The sequence below is a fragment of the Heterocephalus glaber genome, unplaced genomic scaffold (genome assembly GCF_053883595.1).
Source record: "Heterocephalus glaber isolate CG9 unplaced genomic scaffold, H.glaber_assembly_v1.0 deba00001730, whole genome shotgun sequence".
Lineage (NCBI taxonomy): Eukaryota > Metazoa > Chordata > Mammalia > Rodentia > Bathyergidae > Heterocephalus > Heterocephalus glaber.
Window position 1 is genome coordinate 1 of NW_028258441.1, and position 18,204 is coordinate 18,204.

Below are 18,204 nucleotides of genomic sequence, written 5' to 3' on the forward strand. Positions count from 1 at the left end.
CACTAGGCCTCATCATTTCTTTTTTTTAATTTATTAAGTTTATTGGTAGATTTTCAGTATACATCATGACATTCATCATTGGGACTTTGTACCTACACGTGACATATCTTGCCTATTTTTTCCACATTCCCCTGCCCTCCTATCAACCCCTCTACTCCTCCTTATGTATAAAGACTTTGTTTCCGTTTTTTTTCCTTTTTTTCTCATATACTTTTTCTTCCCTTTTGAGACAGTCTCACCAAGTCACTAAGTTGCACACACTGGACTCAAACTTATAATCCTCCTGCCTCAGCTTCCTGAGTGCTGGGCTTATAGGCCTAAAGCACAGGACCACCAGCCATGGGTTGCAAAGTTGACATTTTAAATGTGACTAATGCAAAAGTTCTCTCTTTCCCTCCCTCCCTCCCTCTGTCCCTTCCTTCCTTGCTCCCTTTCTTTTTTCAAACAAGTGGTCCTCCTGCCTCAGCCTTCCAAGCAGATGGAATTATGGGCAGTAGGTTTCCCATTGAAAACTTTCTCATTAGAAAATTTCCCAAATTCTCATCCTAACTCATGTAATTTTTCTGACTCAGTTTAGTTGTTGGACCTTGCCCCACGACCATTGGATTTACATAAAATATAAACGTGTGGTCCACTTTTTCCATTTAGCATTATTTCACATATCTTTCCTTAAATTTAAAAAAAATGAGTCTTCACAGTCTGATGAATTATTTCTTAGGAAAATCCCAGAGCCACAAACCTACATACCTTCAAAAATACCAATCGATAAAATTAGTATTAGAATGCTCCTTAAATACAGTATAAAATTAATATACACACTGATCATTAACCATATATTGCTGGGCTAGTATAAGATGGACTAATTTAAGGGACTGGACGATGAGGAGATTCCAAATGCCTTTTCCTGGTGCAAACTGGTGGAGACGGGTAATGAGAGGCGGGGCGTAAGTATTAAGTATTTCTCTGGGTTGCGAATTTCACTGGAGTGCATTAGGCTCAAGTCATTAAGAAAATTTGTGCCTTTTAAGCTAACTGAAATACTGGGCGCTTAGACACCATAGCTGCGAAAACCCCTCCTTATTTGCATGGGAGTTTAAAGAAAAGAAAAATCGTATATAATACATGCACACATTCATACCTACATACATATACACACATATATAATTACACATCGAAAGCATTCAAAACACGTGCAGAATCGGCTGTATTAGTCATAAGGCTACTGAGTGAAATATATATCCTGCATCGCGTCATCTTTCCCTTGAGGTATTATTCCAAGTTCGATTGAGGCTGAGAAATAACTTGTTCTCTTGCCAGGCTTGGAAGTCAGGGACCTCCCTCGGAACCTAAGAGATGCGCCTATCTAGTTTTCTGACCGGCTAATTTACACCGACGCACACCGCCCGCCCCATCAGCAGGAGGAGCCCCTCGGTCCGGGGAAAGGATTTGACGCCTTACCGGAACTGTTTCCAAGGTTTCTACGGGTTTGGGAGGTTTTGCGCCGGCAAGCTCTGGGAGCCAAGGCAACGGAGATCTTCCCAGGGTCGCCAGAGCGCCCCCTTGTCCCGCCGCTTCCGGGACACACCTGTAGCGATGGCTCCGGTGTCCCGGTCGCGCAGCCCCGAGGGCGAGGCCTCGGGCTCCAGGGGAAAACGTCGCAGTTTGTCGAAGAGCCCCAAGCCCAGCAAATCCTCCCGCTCCCCGCGGGGCCGCCGATCTCGCTCGCGCTCTTGTTCTCGGTCCGGTGATCGGAATGGCCTCAGCCATCCGCTGAGTGGCCTCAGCCAAAGCTCCCGAAACCAGCTGCACCGCTCCCGCTCGCGCTCTCTAGAGCGACCCTCCGCGCTGTGGAGCACCCCCTTTGCGCCTGCCTGCTCGTCCGCATATTATGGCGCCTACTCTCGCCCCTTCGGCGGCGGCGACAAGCCATGGCCCAGCCTTCTGGACAAGGAGAGGGAGGAGAGCCTGCGGCAGAAGTGAGTGAGATCGCCACGCCTTCCTCCGAGCCCACCCGTCCGTTTTATGGTTCCTTCTGTTTCTGACGACTCTATTGGCATTTCGCTCACTCTTCCTGCCTTCGGCCCATTTTCATGCCTCTCTTCAGTCCACCCACGACAGCCTTTCATTCGTCCTTTTCTTCCCTTACATTTTCATTTATCCTCAGGGCTCTTCCTACGTGCCCTGGCTTTCCGACACCCCCTTTCCCCTCCTGGCTAGCAGATACCGGCCAGAGCCCAGGTGGACGGGAATTATAGCGTGTACATTACCTGGTTGGTCGTCATCATTCGTGTGCATGTTTTTATTCCTCACTAAGCTGAACTGAGAAGGAGAGCCCTATAGTATTGATCACAGAATTAGCAGTGCCTATTGTAGGAAATTGGGAAGGGTTGAAATTAAAGGTTTAAATTGGAGAGGAGGGAAACCTTCCCCTCTCACAAGATGATTAGATGAATGTGGGAAAAGTGACCAGCTAAGCTGTAGATGAAGTTTCCTGAGAAAGGTCCAGTTAAGTGGTCTCAATCTCGACCATGAAAAATGATGCCAGGGTGAGATCAGATCTTCTCTAATGAGGGTGAATATCGTAGTGGGAACGTGCATAGTTTAAGGAGAAAGGAAGAGGCTTGTAATTACAACTACGTGAGTCATAATATCTAATTTTATTGTGTTAGGCATTGTACTAAGCCATGCACTATGTGTTTGAAAAACGAGAAATGTTATACAGTATTATAGGCATTGAGGGACAGGTTAAAGTTCCAACAATCCAAAGATGCCTTCATGACTCTTTTTCTTCCAGAGGTGGGAATATAAATTATGGTGATAAGAATGGCAGGTCCCAGAAACAGACTGAGTTTGAAGACTTTGCCACTTTATTTGCACTGTAGCCTGGGGCAAGTTACTTAACCTCTCTGAGCTTCATTTCTTCACCATAGAAAAGGAAATAGAAACCGGGGATGTAGCTCAGTGGTCCAGTGCTCCTCTAACACTCAAAGCCCCGGGTTCCATCCCCAGCCCTGCAAAAAAGGGAGGGATAAAATTACTACCAAGGCTTTTAAAATTGTAATAATTTAGTGCCTACAATATAAATATTCCATAAGTTTTAGCTGTTAATGGTTCATGAATAAGAGCAGAAACAGTAACAAACCAGTTAGATTAAAAACCTGTCTTTCCGAGTTAAATTCAGAAAGACATTCACGGTATGGTCATCAAAAAGCCAATGGCTTCTTCCTACAGAATCCTCACCAAAAAATGTCAGAATTGCTTGGGTGAAATTTGCAGTTTTAATTCAGAAGATAGTTTAACTTTACAGATAAAGCCAGGTGGTAAAGCTTCATGATTTGTACAGTTCAGTAGGCATTCTTCTCCCATATGCATTTATTTTGGAATAAATACAGCTATAATTATGTCCCGTTTAGATTATCTGTTTCTTCCAAGTGGGAAATTTCTCCTGAGTAAAATAAAAAAACTCAAGCCAATTGTATTTATTTTGTAAGGATTTTTAAAGACCAATGGAGTCACAAGCAGCCAAATGTTAATGACCTAAGCCTTAGAGATTTGGGGTTTGTCCTGTTTTACTTTATGAATGATAGCAAAATTTAAAACAAGAAACTACAAACATTGTAAAAGAAAAAAATTTTAATAGCCTCCAAAGTGTAAGAATGTACTCCTTTTCCAAAAAGGAACTAAAAAGAGAGAATAAACCTCATATCTGAGTACAGTTTTTGTCAAATGAATTTTTTCTTTTGTTTTTAGAACTCTGTTTTCTACTTCTAATGCTGGACTTCTATTTTATTATTTCCTGGATTTCTAAAAACTGAAGGTTTGACCAAATCAAAAGAGACTTCTCTTTACTTTTATAATCATGTGTAAACAAATGAAGTTATTTCTAAATGTTAAACTTTTCCGTCACATATTGCAGGCAATGAAATGAGCAGTTAGAAGCTGTCTCATGCACTTGGCACAAGGGATGCCCTTGACAATCTCCCAGACTGTCCTTTCTTTTTTTTTTTTTTGGTACCAGTTATCGAACTCAGGTCCTTCTGCTTGCAAGGCAGGTCGCGGAACCACTGAGCTAAATCCCCGGCCCTAGGCTGTCCTTTCTGACCTCGCCATTGAGGCCATGTACAGTTTGTACCATTTAATGGTATTTTCAGAGCATCAAATCCTAAGCAATGAGTTTCAATTTAAAGCAACTTTTTGTTAACTTTTAAAATATACAGGGAAAGCCAGGAGGCTGAGGCAGAAGGATCTCTTCAGCCTAAGAGTTTGAGGGCAGCCTGAAAAACAGCAAAAACTCATCTCAAAAAAAAAGAAAGAAATGAAACCTATATGAAAAATAGGACTTAACTGGAATCCTGTTGAATTTGATTATATGTAATATTTAGGAAATATTCAATTGAGTTATAATTTAAATGTTTGTATCTTCTAGAAGATTAAGTGAGAGAGAAAGGATTGGAGAATTGGGAGCTCCTGAAGTATGGGGACTTTCTCCAAAGAATCCTGAACCAGAGTAAGTGGTTTAAAAATACCTTATTAAAATATGTTACAAGCCAGGCATAGTGGTGGACACCTGTGATGCCAGCACTCCATAGACATGGAGGCAGGAGAATCATTGCAAGTTTGAGCCCAGCCTGGCTACATTAGTGAGTTCAAGGACAGCCTGAAATATATAGCAAGACCCTGTCTCAAAAACGTATGTTACAGCAATAATTTAAATCCTGAGTTTACTGTGAAATTTTTGTTACATGAGGAACTTTACATCTCAGATTTTTTTTCTTCTTTCATGTGATTTATGCTATTCTAATCCTTAAATTTTAAAAAACCTGAAATATAGCTAAGGATTAAACATGTTGCTGGAAGGGGAACTAAAAAGAATGGAGATATATTATGTACATGCACCAACTCCCCATGATGATTGTAATCATTATGTACTCCAAACATATACTAATAAAAAATTTTAAATTAATTAAAAATGAATAAATAAACATGTTGTTAGTGGATTTTAGCACACTAATTATTCTCTTTAAACTGTAGCTCATGGGGTGCTAATTTCCTATTCATATAAATGTCCAATGTTAAACTAAGTAATGTGTTTATATTATTTTGATTTTTTTTCTCAACTCAGGAGCAGATTGCATGCTAAATGTTACTATTACAAAGAGACTTTTGGAAATGAGTATACTAGTATGGTTTGGTTTAGTTCATTTCCTGTATTCAATACTATCTGAAGTATAGGGCTTTTGTTTCCTTCTTTCGATTTTTTTTTTCTTGGTTTGGTTTGGTTTGGTATGGTTTTTGCAGTGCTGAGGATCCAACTCAGGGTTTCATACCTGCTAGGCAAGTGCTGTACCACAGAGCCACACTACCAGCTCCTTATTTTGTTGTCTTTCGTGCTGCTCCTAAATTTCTGCTTCCCTTCCCTGAATTTCTGTATCTACTTTAAGTTGAGACAATGTGCTTAACAGATATGACTATAATTTGTGGCAGGGTGATAAAAGGTTATCATCCAAAACTTGTTCTTAAAGGTACCTTTGGAAAAGTCTTGAAAAACATGAACACATAGAATTAGAGTTGGAAAAAACCCTAAAATGAATTTTCTTGACAATACCTAAATTATTCCAGCTGTGAGTTTCAGAGGAAATAATTATATGCTAACTCCCTTTCTGAACTATTATAGAAATAAAATCCAGTTTCAGAATACTCTGGAAAAGAATGAAATCTATTTAGACTGTAGTTTGTTAGGTTCTTCATATTCTGGAGAGACTGAACAGTTGCTGATCTACCATTAGTCTTTTACATACTTAAAATCATGGGGCTGGGGGTGTAAATCAGTGGTAGAGGGCTTGCTAGCAGGGACAAGGCACTGAGTTTGAACCCCATTGCTGAAAAAAAAAATAATATCATGAAGTCTTCCAGTTTCTTTGCCTTTTAGTTTCTTTCATCTTCCTTTACTATTCTTGTTTGTCTACTTTTGCCTTGTGGTTTCTTATGAAAATATAAATCTTCCATGCTGCTTTGTTTGAATAACACTTTGTCTAGAGCATTATGCAAATGTAAGTTGTTTTATTATGAAGATACAGACCCTTGATATATACTCTTAGAAAACTGGTTCAGTGCTTGCTCTGTTCTTGGACAATCAGGACTGTTACTGAAAAACTATAAGGCCATGTCCATATTCAGTGATCCATATTTGATCACTTTTTTAATTCTTACAACTGTTTTCTTTAAATTCAGCTCTGATGAACATACACCAGTAGAGGATGAAGAACCAAAGAAAAGCACTACTTCAGCATCCAGTTCAGAAGGTATATTTTTAAATACAGAACTTTCTAATTGATGAGTTTTAAAAGTAAGTTTATATTCCCAGCACTCGGAAGGCTGAGGCAGGAGGATCACCATGAGTTGGAGGCCAGCCTGGGCTACATAGTGAGTTCAAGGCCAGCCTGAACTACATAGTGAGACCCTGTCTCAACTCTTCCCCCCGCCAAAAAAAAGTAAGTTTATAAATAGTTGAACATTAAACTTTGCTTTTACTTAAGTTCTCAATCATCTGTTCTTTTTCCATATTTCAAATACAATCGTTAATGTTCACAAATACTTCTTTAGAAGTTAGCTTTTTATTCGTTTTTTTACAGATGAAAAGAAGAAAAGGTCTACCCGTTCAAAAGAAAGGTCCAAGAAAAAGAGAAAGAAGAAATCATCTAAAAGAAAACACAAGAAATATTCTGAAGATAGTGACAGTGACTCTGATTCTGAAACAGACTCCAGTGGTAAGACAGCCGACATCATTCTGCAAGCCTCGCCTCAACTCCAGTTTTACTCCTTAAAAGCTGTTATACAAAAAGGGTTCTTAAAACAGTAGTGGCCCAAAGTTTCCCAACACTTGTTGACCTTGTGCCAGGCACCCTGCTAAGTGCTGCGTGTTCATTATCGCTCTTCCATGCACACAGTAACATCTCACGGATGAGGAAATGGAGGAACAGAGCAGGTGATAAGTGCCACACCCAAGGTCCTGGTTGTGTATAGTTGCAGGAGGAGCCTGGCACCAGATCTGCTCAGGGCTGGGCTGGGGGACGCGGTGCGAAGCAAGCTTTCCAGGGCGCTGCAGCCCGAGGCCGGGCTCCTTCGTGCACTTCTCATGCCCAGCGGGCGCCTCTGTGTCGCGCTTTCAGAGGCGCCATAAAGGGCCCCCTTCAGGCTGACCGCTCACTGACATGGGCACCTGATTTGGGAAGGTGCATCCCAGTAAGCCATGTGTTTTTAAAAAGTATTTATCCAACATACTCATTTTTCTTCTTATATTATTATTTTTCTGTTTCTGCAGTTATGCTTATCAAAGCCACATTTTGTGCCCTCCTGACTGATGACTGACCAGAGGGTGCCTCCTCTGCAGTTGAAACAGTACACAAAGGCGCCTCCTCCTCTGATGTCACCCAGGTTTCCTGGTCCCCACTGTCTCTGTTCTTCCTGATTGGTGAAAGGCTGAACTCTCTTAAAGCACAAATGTGAGGGTGTCAGTCCCCTCCTTTAAATCCTTCAATCGGCCTCCATGGTCTTCAGGGTAAAGTTCAGGCCCCGAATTGATACGGAAAAGTTTTAGATAACTTAATAGATTGAATATTAAGGTAGTTGTAGAAGCAAAATAAGTAATGTGTTCTTTTAAGATTTGCTTTTCCTATAACTCCTCGTTTAAGGTGAGGATTATCTGACTCTAACCAGTAACTTCATTAACCTAACAAAGTTACCATGCCAGGGTGAATTTACAATGTATATGGCCTATCTTCTGTCTGTGACTTGTAAATAGGAACTGGAATTGTATTTACATATCAAAGACCACTAGGGATGAGATAATGGCTAAAAAGGATATAAAAAGGGAAATGCTGAACAAAGGGTGTGTGGATATTGACCAGACTGGTTTCTAGCATTCCCCGTCCGCTCGGGAGAAGAAATTTTATTATTTCTTCCGAATTCTGTGTCTCTGTGTATTTCTTTCCGAGATCTCTGCAACAGAATGACCCCTCTCTAGACACACGCTCCCTGCCGCTCTCTCTCTCTCTCTCTCTCTCTCTCTCTCTCTCTCTCTCTCTCTCTCTCTCTTGCTCCGTCCTCTACTACTCTCTTCTCCTCAGTATTCCATGTTCTTTCCCTTGACTCTGTCCTCTGGTACAGAGGGGCCCTGCCCACAGTGCCAGCCTCTCCCCCTTCCAGCTTGGCTTATGCATTGCAGTGGGCACGCATTGCTTTTGTAATCAAGTGACTAAACAGAACTAGCTTAGGTGTCACCTTTTCCTCATCAGCCATTCCCCAGCCAGCACCCCACCCCCACCCCACCCCTCCGCCATCAGCCTGGTTTTGAGACTCCCGTGTTTGCCCACAGAGCTCCAGGCTTCCCTCTGTCCCTCTGGATTGTATGTATCTCTTTACCCATCTCTGTCCTGGGCCACACCCACCTCCTGGAAAGCATTCTCCCCTGTACCTCAACACATATCCCCCCCTTTTTATGAAGGTGTTCAAACATTCATCAAAGTAACAAAAATAATATAGTTATTGTACTTAATATCATATACTTGTCATTCAGATTTAACAGTATTTTTGACATATTTGTTTCAAGTATAGGTTTTTTGCTGAGATATTCAAAGTAAATTATAAATATACTTTGATCCTAAATATTTCTGTTTGTATCTTTAAAAAATAGACATATTCCTACTTAAAGACAATATTATTATCCCATGCAATGAAATTAGTAATATTCTATATCACCTAAAAACCTACATGACTTTAATTTATATCTCCCCAAGTGCCTAATGCAGTTTCTGCCAAGTTGCAATAAATGTTAGAATGGTTGAATTTTTCTGTGACAACAAATGGGATAGCGATAGGATATATATCTATTCAAACATATTGGTGTTTTAGAATTTTAAATTATTTTTCAATTATAATGTGCTTTAATTGCAGATGAAGATACAAAAAGGAGAGCGAAGAAAGTTAAGAAAAAGGAAAAAAAGAAGAAACACAGATCGTGAGTTTTTTCATTTTATGGAAAAGTTAAAATGTGTATAAAATTACATTAAATAGTATAATCCCTCATGTACCCGTCACCCACTTTGAGTAATTACCAACTCCTAGATAGTGCCCTCCCAGTTATTTTGAAACCAATTCCAGATGTCATTCCATCCGTAAGCAATTTAGCACCTTTCTCTGATAGGCATTCTTTAAAAACAAACCAAAAAATAACCATAATACTACTCTCATACCTGTACTAGAGTGTTGACCTAGTATGTGTGAGGCCCTGGGTTTGATCCCCAGCACTGCCCAAAAAAATGTAATACTAAAATTAAATTTAAAAGTCTATGAAAAGGAAGAGCCAAAAATGAATAATTGCTTAATTTTTCAGTTTTATGCATTTGCAAAATAATGAATTTATTTTTTTAGTATTATCTCAAGGATTTAAACATTTGATGTATTTTACACCCTTACACTCAAATTTTTTTTTTTTTTATTGGTACTGGGGATCGAACATGGGACCTTGCACTTGCGAGGCAGGCACTGGAACCGCTGAGCTAAATCCCCGGCCCCTACTCAAAATTATTAATGCTTAATTTGGTAAGAGCTGTTTTTTAAGCCTTTTTATTTCTGTTGTCATTCTACCCCATAAGAAAGGTATTTTGTTGTTCTTTTAGTGATTTTTTTTTAATAGTGAAGCTTGATTTTGTTAAATGTTAGATTTTTTAGTTAAAATTCTTCTTTAGCAAGTTTGACTACAGTGGGAATTCAGATCATTTTCATTGCCTTAAAAAATTAAGATACTCCTTAACATGGGAATATTAAGTGAACTTGTATCAATTTATAATCCTTACAGGAAGAAATATAAGAAAAAGAAGTCTAAGAAGAGCAGAAAAGAGTCCAGTGATTCAAGTTCTAAAGATTCCCAAGAAGAATTTCTGGAGAATCTCTGGAAGGATCGATCAAGTAAGTTCTCCTGATAGCCTTTAACTCAGAACAGACAAAACTTTAAAGTAACTGAAGAGTCAAGTGTGAATGCATTTCTAAACATCTTTTTTTTTTTTTTTGCAGAGGCTGAAGAACCCTCAGATTTAATTGGCCCAGAAGCTCCAAAAACACTTGCCTCTCAAGATGATAAACCTTTGAAGTAAGTAGCAGTGTATTTGTAATATCTAAAGTACCTTCCAAAACTATGGCCCTGACTTAATCTTGCCAAACTTATCTCCCTGTACTTCCTTATTTGTACTCTAGCTTCCAACTGAACTGGACTACTAAAAGTGCTTGCTGTACACTTTCCCATTTTTCTTTCTTGTTCAGCTTCTTCCCCCAATATGCTTTCCCTTCTTTTCCCTGCCCAATATTCTTCCCTACCCTCAGTTTTTTCCTGTTAAAATCCTTAACTAGCTCTCAAAGCCATTTTCAAAAGGAGGGAGATACACTGATTCCCAGTATTACCCCTCCACAAGTAGTTGTGATTTCCACCCCTCTTTAATCCTCACAGCACTGTGTATTGATTCTGTGCAATGTATTATATGTTCTACCTTGTATTGCAGTTATGTCTTATTACTAAAAAACTCCACAAGAGCAGAGATTATTTTTGTATTACAAACTCTGAGTTTAATAGGTATGCAAAAAACATTCATTGAATTGAATAAAGGGATAATAGCTTTTAAAGTCGCTTTGAATCAAGAGTAATAGATAATTGTTAATGTATAGCATTATTATTGGTTATTAGTAAAAGATATGTCAAATGGAGATACATTATTTCTTTACTTTAGGTTTTTTTAAGAGAAAAGGAGAAAGGGAATGAACTGGAGACAGAAGCAGTAATGGCAATACCTACCTATAGGGCTAAATTAACCATCCGGTATAAGCTGTACATTGACACACACTAACATCAGTTCTTCCAAAGTATTTTTGCATTTCTGGGTTAGTAACGTAAGTTGTAGTGAAATGTTTGCTAATTAAAGTGATTCACATTGGACTTCCTACAGTACCACACTACTGCTTAGCACTGGTATTCCTATTGTTAACAGAAAGAAAATCCTTTGTGCACTCTTTAGATGATGAGCTTTCTGTATTGTGGTTTAATGGACCTTTTCTGAATTCTGAATTACTTTGTAGCTATGGCCATGCTCTATTACCTGGTGAAGGTGCAGCTATGGCTGAATATGTAAAAGCTGGAAAACGTATTCCACGAAGAGGTGAAATTGGGTTGACAAGTGAAGAAATTGCATCATTTGAGTGTTCGGGTTACGTAATGAGTGGTAGCAGGTATGTTCTTGGCACTGAACTCAGTTTCTATGATTAGATCTTTTCCTTCTTACTATCAGAGTTATATTTTGGTGATTGATTTTCATTAAGTCACTATTCATAATGAAAAGTAGAACATAAATACTAGTTTAGTATTGGTTTTTTGATATAAACATACTTAGCTAAAATCTCAAGTATATATAAAATTTAGCTTCAAAATCAATTATATTCCCAACTTCAAGGAATCAGTCTTTCTTTGTACTTTCCTGTAGGGAAAACTATAAAACATTATTGAGAGACAGTAAAGAAGACCTAATTAAGTAGAGAAATAACATGTTCATGGAAGGAAGGCAATACTGTAAAGTTGTCAGTTCTTTCCAGATTGATCTATAGATTCAATAAAATTCCAATCAACAGTTTTTCATAAAACTTAATAAGCTGGTTCTATAATGTATTTGCTAGACTAAAAGGACAAGGATAGTCAGGTTTTGTTTGATTGATTGATTTGCAGTCATGGGGATTGAACTCAGGGTCTTTGCACTGAGCTAAATCCCTAAGTCTTTTTTTAAATTTTGAGACAGGATCTCACTAAGTTGCCCAGGCTAGGCTCGAACTGGTCCTCCAGCCCAGCCTCCAAGAGTGCTAGGATTATAGTTGTCACCATGCCCGGCTTAGCCAGGTCATTTCTGAAGAAGATAAGGAAGGAGAGACTTGTCTTACCACAGGTGAGAACTTACAAAGCTTATAGCACCTCAGAAACAACCAAATTATTCAATGAAGTAAAATACTTCTATGTATTTTCCTGTTCATATTTTGGCACAAATATTTTATCCACTGAAAGACTATTTATCATAGTCCCATGAGGAATGTGGCATTTTGGTTGTTAAGAAAGCATATAGTTGAGTTTGAGGCCAAGAACAGCCGCACCTTTATGAAACTTCAGTTGTGTGAAAGAGATGGGATGGGCCGGGGATTTAGCTCAGTGGTTCCACCGCCTGCCTCGCAAGCACAGGGACCCAAGTTCGATCCCTGGTACCAAAAAAAAAAAAAGAATCAAAGAGATGGGATGTCAGATCAGTGGAGAAAGAAGGAGCTATTGAGTAAAGGGGGAAATGGTTATCCAGTAGAAAAAGATGAAAGTAGGACCCAAACTTACCATATATAAAAGGCTGTGGAGCTAAATTTTGAACTTTTTAAGAGCAGATATCTTTTAGACCTTGGAATAAAATATTTTCTAAAGAAAACAAAAAATGCACTAACCATAAAATAAAGTATTGAGAAGTTTACCTAGGCTAAAACTAAAAACTCATGTTCATCAAAAGACACATCAAGGGCAGGGGGTGTAGCTTGGTGGCGCTGCGCCTGCCTGGCAAGTGCAAGGTCCTGAATTCAATCCCCAGTACAAAAAAAAAAAAAAAAGAGACAGGTTCCATGATGGGATAAGATCTTGGAGTACACACAACTGATAAGGAGTACTAAGAATATTTAAAGCATACCTATGAGCAACCCAAAAAAAAATGGAAAAATGACCAAACAGGCATTTTTCAGAAGGAATACATATGGCTTATACATACATAAAAAGATATTCTTTATTATTAGAAATAGAAATCAAAAACTTAGTGAGATACCACTTTACACCCATTTGATAGAAAAAAAAAGTTCAGAGTTCTAACAGTGCCAAGCATTTGAAAGGTTGTGGATTTGATCGCAGGACAGATGAGAGATTTAGTTTTCCATCAATCAAGTGGCACTTCTTTCAAGTTCTACTTTAATGCTGCTATTCTCTTAAATACTGCTAGTGATGGTATACATTGGTACACTTTGGGAAACAATAATCCAGCAGCTCCACACCAGGGTACCCAAGAGAAAAACCTTGCCCACGTGCTATGAGTCACATACATGGAAGTTCGTTATAGCATCCTTCACGTAGCACTTTCTCCCAAGTACTAACCAGGTCCAACCCTGGTTAGCTTCTGAGATTGGGTGAGACTGGGCATGGTCAGGGTTCTATGGCTGTAGATTCATGTGGCACTTTCTGTGCCAGGTAAACTGCTCACTTTCCCTGAGCAACGTAAATATATTGTCTTTTTTTTTTTTTTAATGGTTCGAGGGATCGAACTCAGGACCTTGCACTTGCCAGACAGCCACAGCGCCACTGAGCTACACCCCCAGCCCATATGTTGTCATTTCTTCATCTCTCCCATCTTGCCACTCCCCTGCCTTCACACTAATTTAAATTGATTCTCCCCTCTTCTCCTTACCCAGATCTGTTTTTCCATAAATAGCTCAAGTTTCTTGAATGATTCTGTAGGATTTGGTACATATATGCAAGAAAGGCAGGTTGCCCTCTAAATAAAGAGACCTTTTGAATATGACGTCATAGTTTCGCTCTGCCTCTACTCTTATCCTTTAGTAATTTGACCCTTGTGAGTAATCCCTTCTTTCTTTTCTTTGATGCCCTAGTGGATTCTAAAGAAGTTAAACCTGGGCTGGGGATTTAGCTCAGTGGTTCCACTGCCTGCCCCACAAGCGCAAGGACCCGAGTTCGATCCCCGATACCAAAAAAAAAAAAAAAAAGAAGTTAAACGTACCCACAGACCCCTCTTCAGTTATAGATTAAGACTTGGTTCTTCTAGTTGTGTTGGTAAAGTAGAACCTTAAAGAAGTTAAATCTCTCATCTGTCCTGCTATCAATTCTACTAAGGCAAATGGACATATACCTAGGAAATGTAATAATTTGCCTTCTGACTGTTTTACTGGGAACAATTAAACTGGACTTACACCCTTGGCATTTGAAATTAATAATAACATTCAGTATGTTGACAGAATTTAAGAGATCACAATTTGAATCAAATGACATAAATGATCTTTTGATAATTTAACTCATTTCAAAAGGCTTCTATGTGTCAGCTTTCAAATTGACCGTTCTGTATTAAGAAGGGATCGGTGAGGACAATCTGTGAGAATGATTACTGAAAAATTAAGCCAAAAATAAATTATCTCCAGGCATCGCCGAATGGAGGCCGTGCGACTGCGAAAAGAGAACCAGATCTATAGTGCTGATGAGAAGAGAGCCCTTGCGTCTTTTAACCAAGAAGAGAGACGAAAGAGAGAGAACAAGATCCTGGCCAGTTTTCGAGAGATGGTATACAGAAAGACCAAAGGGAAGGATGACAAATAAAGATTTTCTAATTGTTCAGCAGGCATTTTTCACAGCAAAAAAGAAAGTCTGTGTTCTCCACATACACAAAAAGATTATTATGCTCTGAAAAAGCTTTACAGTGCTACTGTGCCTTCTATTTAATTCCTTCAGTCCTTCAATTAAAAAGCTGCTTATTGATAATAACTGTAGTAAATTATTTGGGATTGACCTTAACGTTTTGGTTTAAAAATCCAAATTATGAATGAAATCCTACTGTATTAGGGGAGGTGGCATGGAGAGAAAGTGTCAGTAAGATGAGAAACTTAATCTCACGCTAAGGCTCAGTGCTCCGATTGGCTCTACACAATGCCGACCCTACGTGTTCTTAGGGGAAATTATCATTCCTCTGTGTTGAACGTGTTATAAGTGGACTTGATAGAAACTACATAGGAGGCTACTTTTGTTAAGAAAATGAAAGCTTTGCTGAAAAAAAAGAGCAAGTCTGGAATTTGAAAACTGACTTGTAAGATGTATAATCTGCCCTGGAATAGTTATTTTGCTTTCAGTACCTACCTGTACTCTAAAATGAGCCAACAAGCCAAAAAGCAAACTAACCCATGGATTTTTTGAATTGAAAATATAAACATATGGTGTTTTAAATTCTTAATAATCCACTTAAAGATGGCTCTTTCAGGGGCTGGGGATATAGCTCAGTGGTACAGTGCATGCTTAGCATACCTAAGACCCTGGGTTCGATTCTCAGCACTGCAAAAGAAAAAAAATACTTTCAAATATAAAATCTTGGGAAGTCTATTGCTGTGCCAGTGTAAGCACCTTATTTCTATTTAATCTATACTTCAGTGATAGGATAACATCTGGAAAGAATGAGAGTCAACTATAGTCAAGAGTGCTGGTGGGAAAAAATATAATGAGTCAGTTGTTTCATAAGATGAAGCTAAAATGATATTCAACTTTTTGCAGTGCTAGTGATTAAATCCTGGAGCTTTGCACTGAGCTACATCCCCAGCCCTTTCTATTCTTATTTATTTTTTTGAGACAGGGTCTTAGTCACAAAGTTGCTCAGGCTGGGCTTGAACTTGTGATCCTCTTGTCTCAGCCTTGATATTAAACATTTTTAAACTTTGTCCTTTATGTAAGAAGAAGATCTAGTTATAAACGTTAAATCTTTCAGTTTACTTTTTATATCATTCAGTTTAATCGTTAACTTTGTATAAAACCCCCTCACATTATCACTTTTTTGGAAAGTGCAAATGGTGGGACTGTGAGATCATAATCTTTTTCCTTCCCTTATTTTGTTCAATTTAATTAGGTCACTTTGGGGAGGGGACAGTTGAAGTTTTCACTGTTTTTGTTAAGCTTGGAAGGTTGTTTTGATTTCCAGTATTATATACATAGGATAAATTTAGATTGCTGGGTGACAGGAAAATTTTGACTATGCCATTATAAAATGCCCTTCTTATAATAATTTAAAGTGGTTTTTGTTCAGTTTTTAAATAAGGCACTCATATTTCAAGTATAGAGCACAAATTTTTCTATTTAACATGTATTCTTGGGAAATGTCTACCTTTAATCCACAACTGCTGAACTAAACAGCAGTCAGCATATAGCAATATCTGTGACCCCTGAACTTGAGGTGATTTATGCTACCTAGCCTAAATTCCAAAAGTTAAAAGGAAACTAGGTCCCAAACTTGTGAGTCTTAATCCATCCACTTCCTTGTATAATAAAACCTAAAGTTTATAATTCCCACTTTACAAAATTTTATTCTCTAAGGACATTTTTGTTACTGGTTCTTAGAGACTGAAATGGTATCTTCTTTTATTTTTAGTAGGCAAGCTAGTGTAAATGCAGCAATTTTGCAATACATATATGAATACTGTGAATTTTCATTTGAGTAAACAAAAGAAAAGATATTAAATGATTTGAGAACCTTACCACTTTTTTCATCAGGGTTTTTTGGGGAAATATCTATGAAACAGTAGCTTCAATAGCATATTCTTTAGGAAAGAGGAAGGAAGAATAAAAGGGCTTAAAGTATTTTATTTTCAGCTTATGAGGCTTAGTGTTTCAAACTATGTTCACCTAAACCATGTAGGGCTATTGTGTTTCAAAGATATTTTTCTGTTCTTCAAGGAGACACCTCCTCACCTGTCACTCTGATAGGATTTTCCCTTCCTTTTAATTTATTGCACAAATATGGTTTTTAAAAAGGGGGGGCTGGGGATTTAGCTCAGTGTTTCCACCGCCTGCCTCACATGCACAAGGTCCTGAGTTCGATCCCTGGTACCCAAAAAAAAGAAGGAAGAAAAATTACAGTCCTACCATCTCAATCGCTAGTGTTCTGTGTTCTTTTCCAGTGTTTGTCTAAGTGAGTATGTATTCTGATGTACTTGTGAGTAATCACTGAGTGTAATGTAAATTTGTCTTTGGTGTTTTAAAATTTTGCAGCCTGGTAAGGGAGCTTCTCAGAAAAGGTGGAAACAAGAGATGATCTGATATGAGGATGGGCAGACCGGAAATAAGAAAGGGTACTGATTGAACCCATTTCTGTTGCATTGCCCCCACCCACCCCCGTCTTCAAGCCACCCTGCTGCCATCACCAGTGTGATGGTGCGTTGTGGAAGGCAGCATGCCAGGTGTCAGAGTATTAAGTGTACTGTTCAGCAGTAAGGCCAACTCACAGTAAATAAAGTGATCTATGAGGAGGGCCACCCTTCAGACTGGTTATACTAGGAGCTGTAGAACCTTCGCCATTTTTTTGTTCCCCAGTTGGGACCATAAGGGTGTGTCTGGATTGGAGACTTAGGCACAGATCGGGGATTAAGCAGCCAAGTACCAGCCATGGTTTGGTCTGACAGGTGAATTGTAGCAACTCTCTAAACTCAGCTCTGTACTTGTAAGACTCAAAAATGATGCATAATGATGGGAAAAATCTTGTAGAAAATAGAAAACAACTTTCTGGTTACTCTGCTCATGTGATGGAAGTTGCAGAATGGGAAATGAATGAATGCAAAAAATACAGCTTGATTGTATGCCACAAGTTTATTCAATAAATATTCCGTGGTTTGATGTGCTATATTTTATTTTTAATATACTCTTATTAGAAAAACAACCCTAAAATATCCTGCAGATATCAGCCACTTAAATAGTCTTTGACTGAATTTATTAAAACATGTTTGGCTTCAATAATGTTCATCAGCAATCCTTCTTGAAAGCAGATCGATTCTGGTCTAGAGAGGAAGAAACACAAACACACCAAAAGCTTCTGAAAATCATACAAAACTTGAGTCAGGGATTCATTCCTTCCTTACTCTGCTGCATTCCTAGTGAGCAGGAAAGGTAGTGGAGAAAGTGTTAAGAGAGAGGAGTTGGCAAGGGGTCTAGCTATTCTTTATTGTGCCTTAGGCCCAATCAACAAAGGATTAATGAGCTCACATGTAAAGAATCTCTAAGATGATATACAAATAAGTGTACAAAATCATTATACATGGTTTCGTTCCCATGATTTTGAAGTTTCATCCTGAAACAACAAACATGACCCACTTTGCCCCTACTCTACCCCCACAATTCATTCTCAGGTTTATAATTATCAGAGAAACAGACACTAAGAAAAAAAAAACTTTCTAGAATAATGGCAGAATCATACTTTCAGCCCATTCTAATGGGGCAGGTGGTCCAAAGAAGGTAAATGACCGTTGTATGAATTATATGTGGCTGTGGACCTGCTGGATTCCCGGAATATGATGACCTTTCCCCCACAGTTTTATTTATTTGTTTGAACCAGGGAT

General features: G+C 38.6%; 2 protein-coding genes across 8 annotated transcripts in view; one reads left to right on the plus strand and one right to left on the minus strand.

The window, feature by feature from the left end:
- The first annotated feature begins 1,393 nt into the window (after nt 1-1,393).
- On the plus strand, nt 1,394-17,485 carry Nkap (NFKB activating protein). 2 transcript variants are annotated; one of them, XM_087199884.1, is made up of 9 exons: nt 1,395-1,976; nt 4,427-4,507; nt 6,232-6,302; nt 6,633-6,767; nt 8,953-9,016; nt 9,857-9,966; nt 10,072-10,147; nt 11,125-11,274; nt 14,260-17,485. In XM_087199884.1, the coding sequence occupies exons 1-9, from the start codon at nt 1,594-1,596 to the stop codon at nt 14,432-14,434; spliced, it is 1,245 nt and encodes a 414-aa protein (XP_087056010.1). In that variant the 5' UTR covers nt 1,395-1,593; the 3' UTR covers nt 14,435-17,485. The 2 variants fall into 2 exon arrangements, with proteins under 2 accessions (XP_087056011.1, XP_087056010.1); XM_087199885.1 differs by lacking the exon at nt 4,427-4,507 and having other exon boundaries at nt 1,394-1,976.
- Nucleotides 2,646-18,204, minus strand: part of Akap14 (A-kinase anchoring protein 14) — a 37,552-nt gene continuing 21,993 nt past the window's right edge. For 4 of the 6 annotated variants that reach the window (XM_087199891.1, XM_087199889.1, XM_087199886.1 and 1 more), the window contains one exon: nt 17,444-17,646. In XM_087199891.1, coding sequence (XP_087056017.1) covers nt 17,550-17,646 — 97 coding nt within the window. In that variant the 3' untranslated portion in view covers nt 17,444-17,549. Of the gene's footprint in view, nt 3,012-17,443; nt 17,740-18,204 lie in introns of those variants that run through there. The other 2 variants (XM_087199887.1, XM_087199888.1) reach the window with 2 other exon arrangements.